The following is a 26,901-nucleotide window of genomic DNA, read 5'->3' as shown; positions in this document are numbered from 1 at the left end:
AGTTTGGAAAATTCATATAAACTAATGTAAATATGCAAAGAGAACACAAATACACTAACACAATTAGTAAAGAGATGTACTAAAGTTTACAATTCATTATACAATTATGTTGAGTATGGCTCATGCTTCACATATTGTCTCATGTCACCCCTTCTATTCAATTTGGTGCACCAGGTCTTTACTAATTCCTTCTTTGGGAATTTTGAATTTCACCCCTCTTGTGAGGATCTGAGTATCACCTCTATTTGTTTTGCTGACAACTTTTTATTTTTGGAAGCTCTTCTAGATCCAATGTTTTTTCTCTTAATGCATTGTTAAGGAATTTTCCAGCCAATCTAGTTTGTTGGTGACTTAAAACAAGTCTACAATTATTTTTGCAAATACACCCACATGAATATACAGGTTTTCAGTTGGATCTTTGCCTCAAGTACCTAAGGTACCTCTGACTTCAAAACGACCTTTTGGAGATGAGTTTACAATTAAGCTTGATCATGAAATAGAAGGCAGACATAATGTTTGGAGTACTCATACACTGTCATCTACCAGGAGATTGACCCTTATTTGATCAGTCTTAGAGGGGGTTATATTAGAATCAGAATACAATAGGCATCATATAAGACATACCAATATCATCAAATCAAATAAAGAAAGAACCATTACAGTAAGATATTCTTATGTCAGAAGCACTTACCCGTATGTTGAAGAAGAAATGAAACCACAATAGAAACAAGAACTCGAATTGGGGGAGTTGAGGCATATTGGACAATACCTTCTTTTAGGTATTAGAACGCCCCCTTTAAGTGCAGACTGGGTTGACCTTGGTGTCCTCGCCTCCAAGATACAACAACTCCTTAGATTTGAAGGCTTGTACTCCAACAGATTATACTTGTGAAGGAGATACGAAGGTAGTACAACATAGGAAGGGAAGGGGAAAAAAAAAACGAAAGGTTTTTCTTTTTGAAAACTAGGTTCTCAAAATTAGTAAAATAACACTTGTTGGATTCAATTACCATACCCCAACTCGTTTTGGACACCCTAGGTAGGATGGTATCTGGTCGTAAGATCACCTCTGTAAGAGAAATAGTTGTGACTGACTGTCACCTCTCCACAACAAACCCTAGAAATGGGTTTTTCCTACTCATAAATTTATGAATATTAATTAAATAATATTATATATTGCATGGCATGGTGAGACTAGGGTCCACTGGCCATGGCCACTACCCGGCCGAGCTTGACTTGGCTTAGCGCATGTAGTACATACTTTTCTTCCAGCACAAATCCCACTTAGAAACAATTATTAATTTTAACAGTATTATTTGAGATCCATCCAATGTGAGACTAAAATAAATTTGGTAAATTGGTTACCTTATATATGCCAAATTGGCAATAGCTTGATTGAAATCTTTCCATCCACGAAAGTCCCACAAATGCAAGTCAACAAGAGTCCTAAAATAAAAACTATGGGAGATAGAGTTTTAACAATTTTGAAACATACATATATATTATATTATATTATATCATTCTGAAAACAAAATCCAATAGATTATTAGCTATTGGATCAACATCTTTATGTTACCTTAGAATATTATTAGGATCAGATGGCAATATTTTTCTACTACGAAAGCTTAGATCATGGCTCATATAGAGTTGCTTGGAGGAATATATGTACCAATGGAGGAGTGCAATCTAGGAGTGTGACGGCTTTATGTGTGAACTCCCCTAGGATCCGAACTCAAAACCTAACTTGCAGGTTCAAGAACCCACAATTCTAGTAAGAGACAAGTGTAGGCCTTATAGATTGAGATCATTACATGGGACCGGAACTCCATGAGCTTGGATGGTGAAGAAGGTGATTCAGTCCTTTTGAAAAACTTTGGGAGAAGATCTGGTTTGAACCTGGATGGCCTCAGAAGGTGGATTTCTCACTCGTGAAAACCGCTTTCGGAGTTCCTCAAGCCCAAGTAAAAGCCCCTATCTTATTCTACAAGGTTAGACATGCGTCCTAGATGAACCAGAATGAAAAAGACCCTTTCTATGCAATTTTTGGGGGTTGGCTGTTGGGGCAGTTGGTCCAATTCAGCAAGGGAAAATTGGGTTTTGACCCCTGGAAACCCTGTTAATGGCTCTCTATCCTTATAGATAGGATTATTATAATGTTAGGAGGCTCACAACCTTAGGACGAGGGAGAGCTCATGTGTCAATGAAGAAGTTGTTGGCTATTATGTGCCAAAGACCAAATCAAGTGTCAGTTGGTGATATTGAAAGTAACCAACTACCCCATTCACTTTTCCATTTATTTCTCCCATGATTCATGAGTGTTGTTAGGTGAGATATTTCTGCAGTTGTAGATTTGGTTGGGAAGCACCTGTCTTCTTTTGGTTCTGATCGAATCTAGCACATAGGATGAGATTCCCATCTCTTCTAGTTGCTGAATTTTTATCTTAGAGAGAACCTAACTTTGTGGGAATGTTGAGATTTGTGAATGATTTGAAATGGAGTTAGTTGTGAGTGTTTCGGATCTTCAACAAGATGCAGTTTCCATAAATGGAACAATGACATCAACATTCATGGATTTCAATCCAGCCACCAAGTCTTCTACTGAAATGGCCCAAAGTTGACTTCTTGCCTTACTTCGGGTTGTCAGAACTACAAACAACAGGGTTTCCGGGTCAAGGTTAGGACTGGGTTTCACATTAGAGCTTATGTGGTTGATATGGGTGGAAATTGGGATGAACACCTTGCATTAATGGAGTTTGCCTATAGTCAACCATTGGAATGGCTCCGTTTAAGGCATTGTATGGATGGACATATAGGACTTCCCTATATTGGGACGAAGCTAGAGAGTGTCAGATTTTGGGTCCAAAATTGATAGAAGTTACCAGAGCTATGGTAGACATAATAAGAGAAACGATCAAGACAGCTTAGTCTAGGCAAAAGTCCTATGTAGACAGAAGGGCTGACTTTTCTGAAGGTATCACCTATGAAGGGGGTGATGAGAGATTCAACATCAAAGGGAAGCTTAGCCCTAGGTAAATTGGGAAATTTGAGATCACTGAGAAGGTTGGGCCAATTTCTAATCAGCTAGCCCTCCCTACGTCCCTAGCAAGTGTGCATGATGTGTTCCATGTTTCTATGCTACAGCAATGCATAGAGAACCTAAACCACCTCCTACAGCAAGAGCCCGAAGGCTTAGGTGCGGATCTTACCTATGAAGAGTTGCCTGAAGAGATCCTGAATCGCAAGGACAAGAAATTGTGAAATTAGACCATACTGATGGTGAATTTCTGACCGCGGAATCATACCCTTGAAGAAGCATCATGGAGAAGGAAGAGGAGATGAAAGTGAAGTATCCCTACCCCTTTGGAAACTCATGTATCCGCAGATTTCAAGGATGAAATTTCTTTTTAGGTGGGAGAATCTGAAATATAAGAGAATCCTAACCCGAAACCCAACCTGCAAGTCCGATAAACCACAGTTCTAGTAGGAGACAACTGTGGGCCATCCAGAATGAGACCATTGGTATGGGACCGAAATCTATGAGCTTGGATGGTGAAGATGGTGATTTAGTCACTTTTGAAGGACTATGTGAGAAGATCTAGTTTGAACACAGACTCGAAAGGTATTTTTCTCACTCATGGAAATCGAGGAAGGTCCTCAAGCACATATAAGAGCCCCTATCTTGTTCTACAAGGTTTGACAAACGTCTCAGATGAACCGGACCAAAAAAAACCCATTCTATGCAATTTTAGGGGGGAGGGGAGTGACCGTCGAGGTGGTTAGTCGGTTGACTCACCTCCACCCAAGGCAGTTGGTTCAATTTAGCAAGGGAAATTTTGTGTTTTGACCCCTAGGAACCCTATTTAATGGCTCCATATCCTCATGGATGAGATTGTTATAATGTTAGGAGGCTCACAACCCTAGAATGAAGGGGAGAGCTCACGTGTTGGTGAAGAAGTTTGTGGCTATCACGTGCCGAAGACTTAATCAAGTGTTGGTTGGAAACATTAAAGGTAACCAACTACCCCGTTCACTTTTCCATTTATTTCCCCCATGATTCATGAGTGTTGGTAGGTGAGATGTTGCTCTAGTTGTAGATTTGGTTGGGAAGCACATGTCTTTTTTTGGTCCTGATCGAATCTAGAAAATAGGATGACATTCCCATCTCTTCTTGTTGCTGAATTTTTATCTAAGAGAATATCTCAAAGAAGAAGCCCGCGGATTGAAGAGGGCAAGGTTCGGACCCAAGTTTTATTTGGGCACCTAGGGAGGCCACTCTAGGCAGTTGGCTGCCCCGGCATGGCCGCCGGACCTCCCCTATTTGGGTTGAACAGTTGGTTTGGTCTAATGTCCCGTTTAGCCTCTGACATAAACCTAATTTTATTTGTCTTTTCTATAAGGCTTTTGTTGCTTGATAGCCCATAGTTTGTGGACTATCTTGGATTCTTTAGGAAGTTGTGATCACTTATCAAGTGAGGGATACAATCTCATACATTCATGTGTTTGATTTTATGCTACATGATATGCTAGCATGCTTTGTTATGCTAATGTGGTTATAACGAATGTTGTGGACTTTGCACGAATGGATAATTTGTGAAATGCTTCTATTGCATGTTATCATTGTCATTTTCTTTCTATCATTCGTGAATATGTTGCGATGGGAACAGAGTGGTATAATGCATTTTATGGATATTACCTATTCGAGGTTGTGGGTTCACCCATTGCCCTTAGTATCTTCGCACATCATGTATATTGTACATGCATTGCTTTAGGTGTCTAGATGCATGGCTATGATCCCCATTATCGTGTTGTTACCTTATCGACATGGATAATGAGACCGAGGGACCTGTGACAATAGTACTGGAGTTGTGGACTTCAAACAATCAGTAGCCATCCCATAAAAATACACAATCAGAACACATGTCATTCATGGTAGGGTTGTATATGATGGAGGTTGGGCTCGTGGGTGCCCAACAGTCGGTAGTCATTAGTGAGAAAACAAGGGAGCTTCTGCCCTATCATATGTGGATTATCATAGGGTTACGGGTGCTATTCGACAGGTGATAAACATTCTGTGAGTAGTGACATTCCCTAGATAGGCGATGATACTCGACCGAGTTGGTTTTTTCCATAGAAAAGGTACCTGAACCTAGTATGAAATGATTGTGTAGCGCATTGGGTAAGGAAGTTCCCTGACATGCACCATACACCAGTTCTCATGCCAATAGTCGTGGTGAGAGAGTGTGGCCCTAATCCCTAACCATGGTCATTGATTGGACTGTTATCCGTATACTTCAATCATGACACCCAAATCAGTTGGTGTCGTTCAGGTCTGTTTGAGACTTTCCATAAGCAATTGGTGTTGTATCTTAATGTGTGTCTAACTAGACAAAGACTGGCATGGTTAGTATATAGGAGCACTTCCACATTGCAGTACATTATATTTCATTACATTACATTCCTCATGCATGAGTTGACTATGTGGCTATGTGATGTTAATCTCATTGAGTTAGTTGAAACTCATCCCTTCTGGTAATATTTTTCTTTAGACTATGTTGTAGGACTCTATGACTCGGTGGTGAAGGAGAACCCAATATCATTAGAGTCCTACAAGCTACCAACTATGGAGGACTTTGAGGCTTGTGGTGATGCGTGTCCATGCTTGGAGTGCTCATACGACACTCACCCTTTTGATTGGAGATTGGTTATTTTTAGAGACATAGAAACATTTGAGTGGGACATATATCATTTTATTAGAGTTATCAAACAGCTGTGATTAAACTTAAACATCATTTCCTTCTTTTTTTTTACATTATTATCATTTAGACTTTTGCTGACATCTTTATGACAATCTTGACATTTTTATATTCATTCTTGCTCTTTGATTATGTTATTGTGTATATTATTTTTGGGATTGAATGTAGACCAGCAGTGGATTGCATCCATGAGTATTCAGGTCAGTCTATCTGGGGAGTGACATTATGACTAGTACAATGCTGATCTAATGAGACAAATTTGGTCTCTTTTATCGAAACATTCATTATATTGGCATATATAGTTTGTCCAACACTCAATATAGTGACTACCAATTCTTAGTAAATTGCTCAAGTTCGTTGAAGGCAATTTTAATTCTCTGGGATATTGCAATTAAAGGTGTGAGATATCTTATCTACATAAAATAGTTTCTAAGGGTGTATTGATTCCAACCAATTCTCAAATGGTCTATTTGATATAGATTAGAATGACAAAGAACAATTGTGTCATGTTATATTTATAGGTTCCATACTTCTAAACGTATTGAAAGTAAAATAGAAGTTAATGGAGAACAATCTCATATTTGGTTATGAGTTTTGAAAACTCTAGAATTGTGAAAACAAAGCTCGCTTGTATCCTTTATTACCTCCTCTAATATGATGAATGAAGAGACTTACATTGATACCTCTCAACTCCAAACAAAATATAACTTCTTTATGATCATGATGTTCATCTTTTCTCATTTTCTAATATTTTATTGGCATCAAGGAAACATTTGCCCTTTAATTTATATATGGATATGTGAATGTATGTTTATAACATAGGTGTCACTACCATTTATGATAGTGCATAGTGATAAACCTCTATGTAAGTAAATTGCTATATGAAACTGTAGTAAATAAAGATAAAACCTTCAAGTTGTATCCAGGAACTATGATGCCTTAGCACAAGGAAACCCTTGATAACAACCTTGACTTCATTGTATCATTAAACTGATGGATCATAAAATAAAATAAAATAAATAAACACATAGGGTGAGAATGCCCTAGGTTCTATTGTTGTTTACTTGTTTGAAACATATATAATTAAGCAAGTAAGAAAATCTCCATTCACCCTTGCTAAGAGATGTTTCTTTGATGGGCAAATTGTCATTTTTCAAGTTGCTTTCTTTTTTACTATATATCATTGGTGAAGAGGAATTTATAGAATAGTAAATGATTGATTATTTTGATCCATGATTGATTCTCAATTAATTTTCATGTGTATTCATTGCAGGAATGCATGTCCTTCAATTTCAAGTAATATGCATCAAAAGAGATATGTCTCTTACAATTTTAAGTAATAAATTGTAATATTATTATTTTTTTGGAGTAGAAAATCCATTTATTCAAGCCGAGAGACTAAAGCTATAAAACAAATATCTTTGATCAATTGTAATATTATAACCCTAGAACTTTTTTGTTTCTCCAAATTAAAATCAATTGTATAAATAGTTAGATGATACCACCTAAGACCTCTAGAGTCGAAGATTAATCATTAATGTGGAGACATTGATGTATCATTTGTATCTACAATCACGTTAATATACAAAATTTGGTATTATAAGATTTTGCTTTATTCAAGAAAAGTTATGTATACATCCAGAGTTTATTCATGGTTCTCCAAAAAAATTAAAAAAAGACTCTTATTTGATGAATTTTCTTCTCCATTTATTATTTTTCATTATACATTACATTTCTTGGATATTAGTAAGTAAATCTGTATTTTATATTAATCTCCTTTATCTTCTTGGTCACTCTCTCACTTCCTGTGTGTGAGTAAGCTTCACTCTAATTTTTGATTATATTTTTTTCTTTCACTAGTTTGATTTATTATAATTGATTAGAATGACTTGAACCGTCTTTGGACAACAGGAAGTAGGAGTGTTGGTGTATAGTCCAATCATAACAATCTTTGAATAAGAAATATCGAAGTACGACAAAATAAAAACAATAATGCCAAACCATCAAAAGTTTACCTAAAGACTATAAACATGTAAGAAGAAAAAGCTTGTTATCTCCAAAATCTTCTTATTTACCACCAATGTCTCTACTAACTATCAATGCCAACTCAAATGGTAGAGGCTACCTCAATATTTATTCCATCATTTTCTTACCCAAAATAATATGTATCTTGCTCAAATCCAAATTCAAAACTCAACTGTTATTCTTCTAAGAGACTAAGAACTATGTCTTTGAATATACTCCTTAATAAGCTTTGCAAATGATGATGACTCATTCTCTAGTAATTTGGTTGGGTAATCATATTCGAGTACAAGGCCTGGTCAAGAAAAGAAAACATACAAAGCACCAGAAAGGATGAGAAGATATATTGCTAAATTTAATTGAACATGTACTTATTGTAAGCTACTAACCATTGTCAAGGAGAAGGACTTTATCAACACTGGTAATTGAAGTCATCCTATGAGCTATTGTGATGATTGTAGACTCTGAGAAGTATTCCTTAAGTGTATGTTGAATTAGATAGTCAGTCCCAGTATCTACCGATGCAATAGCTTCGTCAAGTACTAAAACTTTGCTTCTTTTAAGCAATACTCGGCCCAAACAGGCTAGCTGTCTCTGGCCCATACTCCAATTCTCTCCATTTTCAGTTACTACAATAATCATCACACGTAAGAAAGCAAGTTTGAGTTGTGTACTAGAACTTAGATATACATCATAAGATTTATAGCAGTATCGAAATAAATTAATATTGAAGAACTTTTTATAAAAGGAATATGAAAAACAAACCTATAGAATCAAGTTTTTCTTCTTTCTTTCTAACATCATCGCCAAGTTGGCATCCATCTAAAGCCTATTAGAATAAGAAAATCTTTTCCATATCAATTACTAGATTGCTAAAAATGAGCATTGAACAAGACAAAATGAATAACCTTAGGATCATCAAGTGAAAATGAAAAATAAAAAATAAAAAAATGTGCTTATGAGGTCTGAACTAAAAGACATGTTAGGTTAAATATACTCTACTCAACCAGTGAAATAGTTTGATACCTTAATAACATAAACGATTCCAAAAATACCATGATAAAGGGGATCATAGAGATAAATGTGAAAAAAAAAACTTCAATTATGGTATGTATTTTTCATACGTGAACCATTAATAAGTGAAAGTATGTCCATCTTATGTCTATTAGATATTAAAATTTATTTTTAATTAACCAAAAAGAAAACATACCTCCCATATTTCTTCATCTGTATACTCTTCAAGTGGGTCAATATTGTTTCTTAGAGTCCCCTCAAACATTATTGGGTCTTGCGGAATAATGCTTAATCTTGGTCGTAAGTCCTTAAGGCCAATGGTAGAGATGTTGATACCATCAATCCAAATTTGACCAGTTGTAGGTTCAAGCAAGCGGAATAGAGCTTGTACAAGTGTTGATTTACCACTTCCTGTTCGACCAACAATGCCCACTTTCATTCCTCCAAGGAAAGTGCACGTCAGACCTCGTAAGACAAGAGGAAGGTGTGGGGCATAATGAACCTACATACATATTCAATAACCGAAGTATGAATTTAGCACAATTCATAGGACACAAAATAATGCCCTAGCAACATTAGTCTTTAAGACATTCTACAAAATCAGTATATGAGGAATATAGGTTAAGGATTACCTGTAGATTAACAATATCAATCTTCCCTTGTGTTGGCCATTCATAACCTGGTTTATTTTCCTCTACCAGTAGAAGGGGCTCGCTAGAAATGTTGGCATACTGTAATATTCTCTCTACGGATATAATTTTTTTCTCAAGACTACTAAGATCCCATACAACTCCATGCATACTAAAAGCAAGCCCATATGTCACTGCTAAACCCATGACACCTTCAAGAGGAAAGAAACTAAAATAAATTCACAATTATGCTTTCATGTAGAAGATTGACATTGTTTTCTTTAAAGATTATATTATGAGGTTTTACGTTCAACTCTTTACCAGAACTGAGTACTCCCTTCAGCATTGACATCAAGAAAACTAAAGAGACGGCATATGTGATGGATGCTAACACATCCATACGGAAGCATAACCACTCCATTGCAGCAGAAAGATGAAATTTTGGTCGAAAATACATGTCTATTAGCTTAATATTGGTATCCATAAATCTTTCTTCTTGATCAAAGCATCTTATTGTTGTTAAACCTAAACTAGATTCAACAAAATGTTGTATAACTGGGGCCTGACATACTCCTGCTAACCGTGATAGTTCGCGTGCTGAAGTTGTGTAGTAATGCTACAAGACAATATTCACAAGAAAGAAAATCAAGTCTTAGTACATGTTCTCCACACTATGGAGATTGTGTTTAACACTTAATACATGATTAATTCAAAAAAGGAAAATAGAGATAGCTATCTAGGGGCTAGCTTAACTAAAGTTGCCCTCCACATGAAATTAATTTTTTTAAGCACTATGACAAGCCTTTTGATGCTAATTCTTTTTTTATCTTTAATATTTAGTGATTTAAAATCCTTTTAAAAATATGATAGTTTAATACTTTGAGATTACAATCATTTTCATAATTTAGAATTCATACATTGGCTCTCTTTGACAAATTTCATAGTTAAGTTCGTTGACAATATAGATATAAAGAGTATGTTTGGTTTGCTTTATTTTTATTCGTATTCAAAATAAATGAACTGAATTAATATCTATAATGTGGGGACTTGTTTATGACTTATCAAAATAAAAGGTCTATTATTATCTATGTGGTAAAGATTGATTCATGTGTGTTCTAATTAAGAGTAATTAAAGAGGTAACTATCACATAATTAATCTGCTAACTTTCACATTTTCATTTTTCTAAGACTATGTTTCTCATAAGAGACAAAAATCCTTAACTTTGTTAAATAAAAAACATCTCTCTCTCTCTCTCTCTCTCTCTCTCTCTCTCTCTCTCTCTCTCTCTCTCTTGTACATAATATATTCTACATAAAAAATACCAAAATTATTTTAAACAACAAAAATGTATTACGTGTATAAATCACCAATGATTATTGTGCAAAATCATAATCTATTATTATAACTGATTATTCATAAATTGAAGAGGTTAGATACGTGGTCATCTTCTGGGAAGTGATTTCTATATATAATTCTTTGCTATTACAGTCCTACTATGGTATAAACTCTAAATAATACAAGTCTAGATCTGGGACAATTTGTTTGAATTTGAGTTTGTAACAGACTCTAAAATACAATGTACAGATGGAATTGTTTGAAATTTAAAATAAAAATTCAAACGCAGATTTCTATTGGATGTTATGAATTTAAAAACTTGAAATTCAAATGCCACTGGATAATCCTTATCCTTTACAGCCCCCCTCAAGATGGAGCAAGCCAATTAGAGAGCTTCATCTTGTCACATAGGAATAGGGATTTGGCAATGGATAATGGCTTGGTCATGATTCACGAACTAGTCCTTTGCATAAATGAATTTCACTTGAGCCACTAGCTGATGGACGAAATGGAAATCAATCTCAATATATTTGGTCCAGGCATGAAACAATGAATTGACTGTTAAATATGTAACCCCTAAATTGTCACACCATAGGATCCGTGGTTGATCCCTTTCAATTCCCAATTCGGTGACGAGAGAAGAGATCCATAGAAGTTTCATGGTTGTGTTAGCCAGTGCCATATACTTAGATTTTGTAGAGAAACGAGTGACAGTACGTTGCTTTTTGGCAGACCAGGACATGAGATTGGTGATCATCCACAAAACCTACCCAATCGGCATCTGGTTATGTCGTTGATCTAGTTGTAGAGTCCTTTGGGATCAAGAGACTTTGATCAATGGTGGCCTTCAAATAACATAGAATGTGCTTAATATCTTGGTGATGTAAGTTGGTTGGAGAGTGGAGGAATTGACAAACTTATTCACCGCAAAAACATTGTCTAGCCAGGTCAGAGTAGCATACTGCAATGCACCTACAATACTCATAACTGGTGGTCGTCTTCTATGCTTTCATAGGTGGAGCAGTGGATCAAATTTTGTCTGGACAGGGAAGATTGAGCAACATAAATTGATGATAGCTAAATGGATGCATTTATGTCGCCCCAAGGAGGTAGGAGGTCTTGGTCTTAGGAGAATGCAGGATATGAATTTATCTTGTTTGTGCTAGTTGGGTAGAAGATTAAGCATGACTCCTCTCATATGGAATCGTTCTTGAAGGCTCGACTTTTGTCCAGGGATGGTTCATTAAGAAAAGGTAATGTACGCTCGTCTATCCTTCGTAATCTTTGGAAAGTCTAGGGATTATTTGTGATCAAGAACAGTGGATGATTGGAAATGGAGAGAGTGTTAACTTTTGGGTAGACAAGTGGATGGGCTCTTTCTTTATATGGAGAGTACACAGTTGGGGAAAACATTTTCCTGAATTTTTCCAATAAAGTGGCAGATTTTCTCCATGAGGGGGAGTGGGTTTTTCCTCCAAGCTGGTCTAGTACGCTAGGTTTTATCACTGAGGCAACTCAATCAATTGTCTTGAGTGATTCACATTTGATGGGTCAATGCCATTCAAAATCCAAGTCGGATGCGCAGTTCTCTTTGAAAGTCTATGTGGAATATCATTAGAAGGAAATATGGGAACATGAAGTGGTTTAACACCATATTGAGAATGAAGTTGCAGCCAAGACAGTGTATGCTTGGGTGGAAGATGATGTTCCGGAAACTCCCAAGGGACACTCTTGTATAGCGATGTGGCCTTTCCTTGGTCTCTAAATGTGTGCTCTATGGGGCTGCTGTTGGGGATATGGAGCATTTTTTTTTTTATCTATTGTCCATTTGTAGGGCAGGTTTGGCAAAGATTCTGTGATTTGTTGTCAAATGGAGCCCGAAGGATTCTTTGGTAGAGTTGGGGGTTGATGTGTGGTTGAGGGGCTTTGTTCAAATACCATACTACACTTGTATGGAATGGAACAGCAGAAAATTCAATCCTTAGGGCGTGGTAGAGTGGGTGTTGAAGGCAATCCTAAAAGAGCTGCATGAAGGGGGTTATAGGATGGGAGTGTCATCCAGTGGGGCTATATAGATAGGTGTTGAATTGGCTGGGTGTGAATGTTTAGGTGGTCCAGCAATGATCCTAGAGAGGTAATGTGGAGAAGGCAGCCAGAGGGTTGGGTTAAGCTAAACATCGATGCATCTGCTTTAGGTAACCCCGACTAGGGAAGAGGATGGTCTACTTCGAGATTAAAATGCCAATGTACTGTCATCTTTTCGTTGGTACGTGGGTGTCATTTTTAGGACATATGAAGAGGTTGAAAGCAGCTTGTGATGTGGGGGTGGGGAAGCTTTGGATTGAAATGAACTCATTGATGGTTGTGAGGGCAATGAGAGATTTAAAATTTCATGGATAGTCCTATAGGCCTGATATGAGATGAAACCCTTTTTTGATGGCATTGATGAAAGGATATTGCACCGCAATTGGGAAACAAATCCAATTGCATATTTCCTAGCGAAAACTGCTGCAAAGGATTAGACTTCCTCTCTTATTGGGGAATGGCCTAAACATATGTAGAGGGAGCTACAGTGGGATGCAATAGAGCTACCAAGGTTCAGGTTTAGTATTTATGGTATCTTGGAAATGTTTTTATGCTTTATCTTTAATAAAGGAACATGTGGGTTTGGGTGTAATTGGGGCAACTGATGTTGTAGGGGTGAGTGTTTTGGTTCGTATATGAGTCTATAATGGTTTTTATTATAAAAAGTAAAAAAGTCTGATCCTTCTATTTAGAAAAAGAATAGGTTAGAAATATAAATACAAACTGCCAAACAAAGAAACAAAAAACTTTTATTAGCTTAAGTAGTGACTATCTTATTTTTATTATAAGTTCCAACTACCAGTGCTACCAATAAAATCGACAGTTCATATTTTACTTTTTTTGTTGCATATCAAAAGCATATTTTACTTTTTGGAGGCCAATATATTAACTTGGAGAAAAACAAAATCTTCTTTGGGAATTTTGCTCAAAGTAGAAAGAGGCATCTGAAGAAGGTGCTGCAAAATAGAGGTTGTGTCCTTACTTACAAAATATTTGGGAGTGGAGCATTGTACAAGGAGGGTGACAAGGGATGGATTCTTACCTATCATGGACCATATCAAAGCTTGTCTACAAGGTTGGAAAGGCCATTTACTATCCCAAATAGCAAAGGTAGAGTTGGTGAAGTTTGTTATCTCCTCCATCCAAACTTTCTCTATGTACTGGTGGTTGTCCTCAGTAATTTCTCAGGCCAATTAGTGGATGCACTTTATATGGTTAGGGAAGACTAATCAATGCAAATTGGTGACAGCTAAATGGTTGTATCTTTGTCACCCAAAAGAAGAAAGTGGCCTCGGCTTGAGGAGATTGAGGGATGTTAAGTTGTCTTGCTTGTGTAGATTGGCTTGGAAGGTTAAACATGATTCCTCATTGACGGGATCTTTTTTTACAGCCAGAATCATGGTTAAGGACGGTTCACCGAAAAGAGGTCATGTTTGTTCCTCTATTCTTCCTTGTCTTAAAAGGGTATGGGGGATTATAAGTGCTCAAGATCAGTGGACTATAGGCAATGGTGAGTGTGTTAATTTATGGACAAATAGGTGGTTGAGGCCATTCTCTATTGTAGAGAGTACTTAGTTGGGGGTAAATATGTTTCGGTATTTTTTTTCATAGAGTGGTTGATTTTATCTATGAAGGAGAGTGGTGTTTCCACCTTCTTAGTCTACCACAACTTAGTCTATTGTTTTAAGTGGATCGAGTGTGAGATATGCTTACCATTGGAGGTTGGAAACAGATGGTACTTTTTCTATGAAATCACTTGGAATTGTGTTCGAAGGAAGTTCAGAAGGGTGGATTGGAACAAGGTTGTCTAGGGTATGCACCTACTGCGCTAGGCAGTGTGTATTTGGGTAAAAAATCATGTTGGGAGGGCTCCCAACAGACTCATTTGTTCAAAGGTGTGGTTTTGCTATGGCCTCCAAATGTGGGCTTTGTGGAAGGGCTATAAAAAGCATGGATTACGTCTTTGCTCAATGTGGGCTCACTAATTTACTTTGGAGGCAGTTTAGTCAAGTGTTCACATTAGGTGAACCTCGAAATAGTCGTTTGGTGATGTGTCGCATTCATGTAGACGAAAGAGTCATATTACAACCCTTGGAGGTGTGTGGATGAAAGGCTTTATGCTCATTCCTTAATATATTTGGCTGAAGCGTAATACCAAGAGATATGATAAAAGGGGGCATGGGGTAGAATGGGTGTTTAAGGCTGCATTAATGGATTTACAGAGGCAACTTATCAGGTTGAGGCACTAAATGCTAATGATGCTCAGGTGATTCAATGCTTGGCTTTAAAGGTGTAGCTGAAAACAAGGAATGCCTAGAGAGGTTGTACAAGAACCCACCCCACTAGCGGGGTGGTTCAAATTATAATTGATAGGTCTACTCTAGGAAACCCATGACATGCAAGAGTGGGTGGGCTGGTTTGTGGTTCTGAGGCAAAGGTAAGATCCTCCTTTCGATGGTACTTGGGTATTAAAACCAATATACTTGTATGTGACTTAGGTGTGGGAAAACTTTGATAGAAATGGAATCCTTGAAGGTTGTGATGGTTATGAAATCCCTTCACATCCCATGGTTTGTGTTGCAGTAATGGCATGGTGTGAAGGATTTTTTGGAGCGCATTGAATTTCACACTATTTTCGTGAAGCAAATCCAATTGTAGACTTTCTTATGAAATTTGCAGCCAATGATCAGACTTCTACCCCCATTAGGGTTGTGGCCAAACCATATCTAGAGGGAGTTGGAATGGGATACCATGCAACTCCCAAGGTTCATGGTCAGTTAATGATGTTTCATGTTGATCTTTGTTTTTTGCTTTGTAGCAGATAAAGGACCCAGTGAGACTGGGTGTATTTGGGGCAACTATTGTTGCGGGGTGGAGTGTGCGACTAGCTTTTTGTTTTGTGAAAGAGGGAAGTGTTTACTACATTCAAGGGTCTCTAGTCAAGGAATGTAACCCCTATTTCTATTTGGTCTAATATTTTTTTTGGCTGAACATTAAGGACAAAAACAATGTAACCCCTATTTCATAATAGGAATTCAATTTTCCACAATGGGAATACTGATGGAAATCAGGAAGGGCTTTCTCAATGTCTTAATATTTCTACTCCTTTGCGGGTTTATACCATTAATTTAAATCTTTGACTTGCAAAATCAACTCTATAATCAAAAGTTAAAGCAGCCGAAAAAGATAGGAAGTGTTTACTACTACAACTTGGGTTCTCTAGTCAAGGAGAAATTTTGGATGTTGTTGTGGAAGTCTATTGGTTGCAGCTCGGCAATTTAATGTTCAACATGAAGAGCATGAACTTAGTTATTGATTATGCTTTCTTGGTATTATAATAGTCACAACTAGGTTTTTGTACTCCAAGAGGTTTTGTGTACTTTGGCTTCTGCATTATATATAAAGTTCTTTTCATTAAAACTTACATACAATCAAGGCTCTTTATGTAATATAATAATTACATTAAACATGAAAATGTGGGATGGGATAATTGGATTGCTTGTATATAATATTTTAAATCACCACTTTCACATCCTGGGGGTATAAATATATATATATATATATATATATATATATATATATATATATATATATATATATATATATATATATATATAATTCCATGTAATAAAGCAAATTCAAAAATGAGGTTGACAACCTTTTATTAAGTCCTATTAACCAAATGAGTTTAATTTGAACACATAATTAGAAGTACATAAGAAAATACCTGGTACCAGATGCATGTTACAGATGTAGGAATGAAAACTATTAACATTTGCCATGAAATTTGTGACATTACTGCAATAGTTCCCACAAATTCGAAGATTGAGACAATAAATTCCTCAAATTGACGTGGAACATCAGTATCAATTGCATTTTGATCTATAGACATCTGTATACAAAAAAGAGTATGCATTTAGAATTATTGTAACTATTATGGAAATAATACAATATCATCTAGGTTCATGAGTTTAAGTATATTTACTAACCCGATTTAGAATCCTTCCACTTGGAGTAGAATCAAAAAATGACAGAGGAGCACGGAAAATGCATAAATGCATTTTATTGAAAAGTGAAGTAGCTGTCTTGTATCCTACTATTACAATAAGCATGGACCTTACTAATACACAAAGAGAGCTCCCAAGGGTTAAAGCAATATAAACAGAGACGATAGTGGATCTTTTAATTTGAGGTTTCACATCTTCTAAAGTTGGAGTAACCAATACCATCCAATAACTGCTGAATATTCGAAGAAACTGAAAAAGAATTTCTGCTAGCAATATCAGTGGGACTAAAGCTCCTTTATAAACAGCAGAAACATATTTGCAGTAAACGAAAGACTAACTCCACCTTTTTCTCTCTTTTCTTCTTGGACAAGCTGCTGCCCTGGCATAACCAATGTTTTACTTTTGTAATTCTTTTGTTCCCTATCTTTATCATTTTGAATAAATTTCTCACCATACAATACACTATCATGTTCTTTCTCACCAACAGTTGAATTATTATCCAAAGTAGTTTTATAATTGTAAAAAAACGAGTTCCGCCATAGCTTTTGTATGTGGACCCACTAGCTCCATAAAATCAGTTCCTGGTTTAAGAATATCTTCATACCTTCATGTTTGAGTAATTTTACCATCTCTCATAACCTATTAAACAAGAAAATATCAAATAATCACTGTCACAAGAAGTTAAATATTTAAATTCATAAAAATGTGTCATATACATTCTCACCAATATAAGATCCGCAGAAGGTAGAAACTCTACTTGATGGGTAACATAAATAACTGTTTTTAAACCCAAAATTCCTAGCAAACATTCCTATCACAAAAATTAAATGCTAGGATTTAGGTATTGAAAAAATATATATGTTTACTTAACATATATATATATATGTATGTATGTATATATATATATATATATATATATATATATATATATAGAGAGAGAGAGAGAGAGAGAGAGAGAGAGAGAGAGAGAGAGAGAGAGAGAGAGAGAGAGAGAGAGAGGGGAGAGAGAGAGAGAGAGAGAGGAATTGAAAAGAAATTACCTTAAATAAATGAGTTCCTGTGTGAGCATCCACTGAGCTAAAGGGATCATTAAGCAAATAAATATCAGCATCATGATACAAAGCACGTGCAATTTGAATTCTTTGTTTCTGGCCTCCACTCAAATTGACTCCCCTATCTCCTATGATTGTTTGGTCACCAAATGCAAATAATTCTAAATCTTTCTTTAACGAACATGCTTCAAGGATCATCTCATACCTTTCCTTGTCCATTTCTTTACCAAACAATATATTATCAATTATTTTGCCACTTTGTATCCAAGGTGATTGTGCAACATAGGCCTTCTTCCCATTTAACTTAATGGCTCCAGATACCTTTGGAACTTCTCCCAATATGTAAGAAAATAGGCTAGATTTTCCTGATCCAACAAAACCACAAACAACCACTTTCATCCCATACCTTACTTGAAAGCTAAGATCTTTTAGTGTGGGATTAGGGGAATTATGGTCCCAAGAGAAATATCCCTTAGTTATCTCAAAGGCAACCTCTACTCGATCTGTCGAAAGCTTTTGTATTGTATTCGGGTGAAAATCATCCAGACAAAGAAATGATGTTATTCTATCAAGGGAAATTTTAGTCTGAACTATCATGAAAACTGTGTCAGGAAAATTATAGATGGGACCTCGTAACATTGCAAATGTTGAAAGTGCAGATAGAATCTTTCCAGATTCTAATGGAATTTCCATAAGTGTACATAATCCAAAAGTAACCACCGATACAAACATAGGAGCAGACGCGTAAACAAAGGCAGTCATAGCTGACGTATAAAGCAACTTCTTCAACCATACTATTTCAAAGTTCCTTAGCTTAGTTATCTTAGCTAAGAACTTCATCTCCCATCCCTGGAGCTTAAGAATCCGCATATTCCTTAATGCCTCAGACGTTACCTTCATCCTTTGATCCTTTGAGTCCATTAATTCCCCCTGAAACTTGTTTTGAAGTTTTCCAAGTGGAAAATTGGCTATCATCAAAATTATTGTGGCAAGAAATGCAACAAGTGAAGCAATTCCAAGGTTCTTGTATAAGATCAATAATGCTAGAACAATTTGAAGAGGCACTTTCCATGTATCATGCAAATACCAACTAAAAATACCAATCCTTTCAACATCAACACTTATCAAATTAATATTTTTCCCACTATTGTAGCCTTGCTTTGATAGGCTTGAAAGCTTGATACCCTTCTTATAAATTGTTGCAAGCAAGACAACACGGATCCTGATTCCCATCTTCCGCAATTGAAAGAATAAGTGTCTCTCCGAGAAGCATCGTGTGATCTTTGAGAAGAAAAAAATGATAACTAATGGATAGCCTTTATACTTCAGTTGGTGAGGGTTATTGAGATATTGAATGAATTCGTCAATAAGATATGGTCCAACATATGAAGCGAATACTTGTACAATAGATAATAGAGTTGTCCACAAAATCTCTTTCCATATTAAGAGAATCAATGCCTTCACTAACTTCAGTGTGCTTACCAAGTCACTTCTCACACTGTTATTACCACTATATTCAAGTTTTTCTTTAAAATTTGCAAACACAACACTTGCACTATCGTAATTTGCAAGCTGAGGAACATCGCCAAGGTCCAATGTCTTTCCATACCCAAGTTTAAGCAAAGGATTCATCCAGGAAAATGTAAAAATACTAAGAAGACTAGCATTTGCATAAGGAGAACTGTCTACACCAAAATTTGAACCTTTTCTAGAGTCTCTATAGCTTCCACTAGAACCAGTTTTCAGAAGAGGCTCTGAAAGATGAAAATGTTCATACCCTTCACTCCTTCCAGAAAATCCAACATAGCAAAAGAACAAACCAAAAATAATCGAGACAAAATCGGAGACCCATATAAAGAAAGGTGAGGATGAATATTTCCAGTACAAATTCAAATGTATGAAAAGGTAAGAAGAAGACATTAGGAAGTGGAAGGTCCACCAAATCCTTAATAGAATTGGCAACCTATGTTCACTTGAATTGGAAAACTTCATATGCAAGTAAGTAGAGATTAGAAACCAAGTGAGTGTTCTGAATGTAAAATCCAATTGGACAACAATCTTTAGATTAGACCAACTGTTGGGGTAATTGTATTACAAAATCTTCAAACATACAAAGATGAAATCGTAATACAATTGAGAGATGAAGATCGTCTTTAGCAAATTTGAAGAGCTTGTAGTAGCAACCGAACGAACCACCGATTGATGAGGTTGAGTCACACCTTGATGCTGTCTTTAAGGTAATTGATGCACCCTACTACCAAGGGTTCTTCGCACCACCACCTCCAAGATAAAGCAACCTCCAACTAGAAGATGAGGTAGTTCTTCTAGTCCCTTAAAGGAGCCAAAAGCTAGAGCACAACACTTAGACAACTCAAGAAAGAAATGAACTTTGTAAAACAAATAATGTGAGTGAGGAGAGTCACAATAGCACACAATATGCAAGGAAGGGTTGGGTTTATATAGGCCCAAACCACACCTCCCCACTAGGGGAGAATCAATTCTCCACTAATGGAGAATCAATGGTTGTCCCTCCTCCACTAATGTGAATAAACCCCCTTGACCTAACCTCCCCACTACGGGGAAGTAACCTCATATTCACTTCTTTGGAATGAATAGGCTTTAACCCATTCAAAGACCTTAACCCCCACTCATGGTAATGGCCATGAATGGTCATGAAGTTGAAATGAGAAATAAAGGTCAAGAGTTAGAATTTGAGTAATTCCACCATTCAAGTTAGCCCACCTCATCACCATGATCAAGACCTTAAGACCCATGACCAATGTCATGAAGAGCCCATAACCAAGGTCATGAAGGGCCTCCTTTACTCATGGTGCCTCATTACCACCCTTACCTCATGGTGCCTCATTACCACCCTTACCTCAAGGGTCCCACACACAAACAAAACAATTAAATAAAAGAAATGCAAAAACTAATTTTGAAACTTAATATATAGATAATATAGATTTTAATAAAAAACCTAACAATCCCCCACAAGTTTCAAAATTGCAAAAAGGACTCGTGTTGTGACTTTATTAGACACTAAAGGACACATCGTTGTAGGTGTCTTCGGACTTGAACCTACACTAGGTCTAATGAGTCGCGCTACAAAGTACGGGAGAGTCGACTCCTTGAACCTTTCCTCATTAGGAGCTGACGCCCCATCATCCATGTCCTAAAGGTCGACTTTTGGAGCTACCTTTTACACTACACATTGGACTTTGAATCGGCCATGTCCCTTATCTTGGATTCATGAATGTTTAGAGCACTCGCCATAAGTTCTCATTAGTGGCGGCCAAACCACCTACACCCACTTAGGTTAGTCTCGATGTGCACCACAACTAACACACCCCCACATTCCTTGGGATTAGACTAATTAAGAGCTTCGCTCAACCTTACCCTTGTGGTAGTACTATTACCTTCATCTACACCCTAGAATGGAATCATTATAAATGGTAGTACGAACCGGCTTCCCATGACTCGTTTGTACCCCTTGAACCTAATTCAGGTATTTAGCCTCTTCACATAGGTAGGGTATCCATCATGTGACCCGAGGATAAGGCATTAACCCCATCCTGTAGATGCAATACACAAGTTTTTGACAGACATAGCCTTTGTGAACATGTCAGCTTGATTCTCGACTTCACATAATCGATAGCTATCATTCCTTCATCTATGTCCTGTCGCACAAGATTGTGTCTAAGGCGATATGCCTCCTTTTACCATTGTACACCTTATTCTTGGCTAAGTGAATAGCCGCTTGGTTATCACAATGTAGTGATACCGATGGCGCGGTTTTTCCACAATGGTATATCCGCCATTAAACTTCTAAGCCATTCAACTCGTTCTCGCCTTCTCTAATGCTATGAACTCAGCTTCCATGGTAGAACCTGCTCCACATGATTGCTTTGTGGACTTCCAAGAGATTGCACCACCTGCTAGTGTAAACACATACCCACTAGTGGCTAAGGATTCGTTTGTATCCGAAATCCAATTAGCATCGCAATACCCTTCTAAAACTGTTGGCTTACCACTATAGTGTAAACTATAGTCTATAGTACCTTTTAGGTACCTTAGTAATCTATCAATTGCACTCCAATGCTCTTTACTTGGATTTTGAGTATGTTGACTCAACTTTCCTACCGCAAGAGCAATATCCGGACGGTACAATTCATGAGATATGAAATCGAACCAATGATTTGTGCATACCTTTCGGTCGGTTCACCCAAGTTCCTTTTCAAATGACATCCCACCTCAAAAGGTGTTTTGACTGCTGAAAGTTCATGGTAGCCATACTTTGTAAGTATGTTTTCCACATAACGAGCTTGAGATAGTGAAATACAATTCCCTTGCTTGATGATCTTGATCCCAAGAATCATATCAGCTTCCCCTAAGTCTTTTGTGTCAAAATTAGACATCAAAATATGCTTAGTTTGATTCACTATTGCCAAGCTCGTCCCCATTATCAACATATCATCTACGTATAGTAGAATAAATACACCTTTACCACCGTGAAACTTGCTATATAAGCACCTTTCAGCATTGTTGATGATAAAGCCATTTGAAATTAGAGCCTGTCTAATTTTTCATGCCATTGCTTAGGCGCTTGCTTCAATCCATATAAGGATTTTCTAAGCTTGCAAACTTTGCTCTGTCCTTTACAATACAACCTCTGGTGTTTTATGTAAATTTCCTCTTCTAAATCACCATTTAAAAAAGCGGCTTTTACATCCATTTGATGGATGACCAAGTTATGTATTGACGCAATTGCTAACATAACTCTTATTGAGGCAATTCTTGACAGGGGCAAATGTGTCAAAATAATCGATGTTTGGTGCCTAAATCCCTGACAACAAGTCTAGCCGAAACGACAAGGGACCCACACAACTTCTTTCGAGATATCCACTGGTCTCCAAAGTTAGAGCCAATTGGTAAATCTACCAACCCAAGATTATTCGCCAAGATTGAATCAAGTTCACTCTTGATTGCCTCCTCCAAAAGATGGCATCTAGTGATGTGATAGCCTCTTATAATTAAGAGGATCCATCTACCAAGTAAACAAGCACCATCATCCTATATTTGGGTCGAGTCGCTTGCTTGTTTGATTGATTCCATCACTAATACCCAATTGATTGATATCTCTTCAATTGGATCCAACTCCCAGATCAATTGGCTCTCCTTACTTATCGGAAGGCGGAGTTAAAGGGAAAATTCTCAAAGAACTCAACGCCCTTGATCTATGATGCTATTGGTCAATAACATCATCCATGGATTTAATTACCATGAATCGGTATGCCGTGCATTTATCGCATACCCCAAGAACACACAATCACATGTTTGGGACCTAGTTCCTTCGGAACCGGAATAACACCTGGCCAAACAGCCCCAAACACGTAAATGTTTTATACTTGGTTTTCTACCAAACCATTCAAATGGAACCAACCGGTCGTATGTGGGATTCTATTAATAGATAACATGAAGTCAACAGGCCCCCCACAATCAAGTGGTACATTAGAACTCAACAACATGGAGTTCATCATCTCTTAAGAGATCACCTTCCGCTACCCCAGATCCGGTGGTAAGGAGCGGTCGTTCATGGATGATTCCATTTTCCTCACAAAACTTATCAAGATTAAAAACCAGCCTCTATCGGTTCTAAGTCAATCCTTGCCAAGTTGATTTCAACCCGTTGTAAGTTATAAATGCCTCCGGCCTCATCCTTTGATTTGAGCAAATAAATCATGGTATATCTAGAATAATCATCTATGAAGGTGATAACATAATTGTTTCCTCCTTGACTCATATGACTTATAGTCACTTAAGTCACTATGGATCAATTCCAAGAGATCACTCCTATCCATAGTCTGTGAGGCATGGTTAACTAGCCTCCACACAAGTTTTACACTTGTCCGGGAGATTCCACCTCGGTGATCATCCCAACGCATAGTTTGATGATATATTTTACACTACTATGACCTAACCTACCATGCCACAAATCAAAAGAATTAGACGAAACAACAAAGTAAGGGAAGAGGTACTAGCCTCAATTACAACATTGGAAATACTAAGTACAAACAACCCCTCACTAAGATATCCCTTCCCACAAATACATTGTTTTAGTGATAATTGCCTTATCACTCAAAAGCCAACTTACCTACTATTAAGCAAAGGAATTGAAATTAAATTTCGCCAATATCCGGCACATGGAGAAATTGGTGAGAACAATAGTTTTCCTGAAGTAAGTTTCAAAGTCACCACCCCCATAACAGGGGCACTTGGGAGTTTCCCATAAATACCTTCATCATTTGAGCCCATGGAATAGGAGGAAGAATCTTGAGATCACCACAGATATGTCTGTAGCACCGCTATCCAACACCCAATCCTTTGGTTTCAACCAAATTGGCCGGATCATAGCTACAAAACATCATCTTCAACTAGGTTCACCTAACTTTTGAACCTACAATCTTAAAATGGCCAACCCCACAAACAAAACAAGGTCTCTAGAAGACTCATAAGATGACTTCTCTGTTTGCGTTGGCCACCAAGTTCGCAGGCGATCCAAGGCTACCGTCGAACCGGTCCAATCTTGATCCACAACCAACTGGTCTAAGGTCAATCGATGTTTCATAGACATCTTGAAAGCATCCAAAAGGTGGAAGTCTCAATCAAGGCACCGGACAAATTCAGTAAGACCATTCGCTAGCTTCCCAACCACAAGAAATAAATCAAGGGTGATATTGTGTCACTATCTCATAGTAAAATTTAGAAAGCTAGCCACCAAGTATCTTTGAACCAGATCTTCAAGAGAATACTAACCAAAGCATCCCAAACGAATAAGCATATTCTAATGAACATACACATGGTATAAGTCATTAGATAATGCATCGAATCGACTTACAGGAGTCCGCGAACCAAGACCCGCCCTCAACAGGATCAAACGGGCATGGGCCAAGGCAAATGCCACCCAATTGGCTAAGGCAAAAGCAACATGCCTCCACCGAAGTTGACCTCCAAACGCTGATTGTAACGGGAAATCCTCACTACCCAAAGGGATAAGATCCCCGTGGAATTACATAGTGGGGATTGAACAGAGTAGCAAGGAATGGATATCTCATACCATCTATGGCAACGAAAGTGCGTCACCTTGTTGTTGACATTACCTCAACGGAGTTTGAAGGACTCCCCGGTTAACCACAACAACGGGTTGTGCCCGGTTGAAGTCGCCATTCCAAGACTTGCCATTGGATCTTCCAAATGAATACCAAACTGTGGGTAATTGTATTACAAAATCTCAAACATACAAAGATGAAATCGAATACAATGAGAGATGAAGATCGCCTTAGCAAATGAAGAGCGAGTAGCAACCGAACAACCACCGATGATGAGGTTGAGTCACACCTGATGCGCTAAGGTAATTGATGCACCCTACACCAAGGGTCTGCACCACCACCTCCAAGATAAAGCAACTCCAACAGAAGATGAGGTAGCTCAGTCCCAAAGGAGCCAAAAGCTAGAGCACAACACTTAGACAACTCAAGAAAGAAATGAACTGTAAAACAAATAATGTGAGTGAGGAGAGTCACAATAGCACACAATATCAAGGAAGGGTTGGGTTAAAGGCCAAACCACACCCCCCACTAGGGAGAATAACCCACAATGGAGAACAATGGTTTGTCCCTCCTCCACTAATGTGAATAAACCCCTGACCAACCTCCCCACTACTGGGAAGTAACTCTCATATTACTCTTTGGAATGAATAGGCAACCCATCAAAGACCAACCCCCACTCAGGTAATGGCCATGAATGGTCATGAAGTTGAAATGAGAAATAAAGGTCAAGAGTTAGAATTTGAGTAATCCACCATTCAAGTAGCCCACCTCATCACCATGATCAAGACCTTTAAGACCCATGACCAATGTCATGAAGAGCCTCATAACCAAGGTCATGAAGGACCTCCTTTACTCATGGTGCCTCATTACCACCCTTACCTCATGGTGCCTCATTACCACCCTTACCTCAAGGGTCCCACACACAAACAAAACAATTAAATAAAAGAAATGCAAAAACTAATTTTGAAACTTAATATATAGATAATATAGATTTTAATAAAAAACCTAACACCAACCATGTCTATACCCAGAAAAAAAGCTTAACACAGAGAGGAGAAGATTATATGATGCTAAACTTATGCAAGATATGAGGGTAGACCGGTATAAAAGGTACGTATTTTTCAACACTGGTTTTGGATTTTGGTTAGGCATCATGGGTCTCTTACAAAACCATAAAATAAGAAAAACTAATACAAAAATTAGATGTGAAGAGGCAGAAAGACCATTTAGAAAAGTGATGGTAGAAGACTGCGAAAAGAATAACCAAGCATTTATATCATTCTTCGGTTCTCCAAAAGCATCCATGTTTGTAAGTTCTCTTTCTTCTTGAGCAATTTGATTTATTATGATAAGCAGTTCCAATTCGAACTCTACTAGCAATACCACATTTTGAATTGATCTAGATCCATTTGCAAATTTGTTGGAAACTCTAGAATCTAAATACCAATTTCTTCCACCTCGTAGGTGCTAAACAAACTGAACCAACTTTGGAATATTGATGTTACTATGAGACATACAAAACTGTAGTTGAACCTGTTGAAGATAAAACAAAACAAAATAGTATAAGTCTATGGAGTAAGAGAATACTAATCTTTTTACAAAAAATCATAATTGGATTAGCTACAGTAACACGAGAAGAAATAAACCAATAAGATATTGTAATTAACCTATTGGAACTTATCAAAATGAACATCAATTGAAACATTTTATATGTACCAGATATTGACAATATACGTAGTCAAAAATGGTGATCCAAGAAATGTAAGCAAAGAAACATAAATAATAATAACAACAACAATAAAATGAGTGGTGGTTACTAAATTTTAGGAGTAAATTACTGGGGAAATTTTAAAATGATATTTTGTGTTGTCGAGGTCAAAATTATTATTAGGAGGAA

The 26,901-nt window shown here is 37.2% G+C and overlaps 1 protein-coding gene across 1 annotated transcript; it reads right to left on the bottom strand.

Annotated features, from left to right (window-relative positions):
* Window positions 1–7,969: 7,969 nt before the first annotated feature.
* On the bottom strand, window positions 7,970–19,818 carry LOC149024402 (ABC transporter C family member 3-like). Its single transcript, XM_089142937.1, is given in 12 exon segments — window positions 7,970–8,070; window positions 8,165–8,404; window positions 8,541–8,604; window positions 8,986–9,291; window positions 9,422–9,630; window positions 9,740–10,034; window positions 16,567–16,731; window positions 16,829–17,175; window positions 17,178–17,361; window positions 17,363–17,485; window positions 17,571–17,657; window positions 17,887–19,818. Coding segments are annotated over 12 exon segments (4,053 nt in total).
* Between the last annotated feature and the right edge of the window lie 7,083 nt (window positions 19,819–26,901).

This window comes from Hakea prostrata, chromosome 2 (genome assembly GCF_041222555.1).
Source record: "Hakea prostrata isolate BN-2017 chromosome 2, UWA_Hpros_2, whole genome shotgun sequence".
NCBI lineage: Eukaryota > Viridiplantae > Streptophyta > Magnoliopsida > Proteales > Proteaceae > Hakea > Hakea prostrata.
Note: the sequence above shows the minus strand (reverse complement) of the source record. Positions and strands in the feature narration are given on the sequence as shown.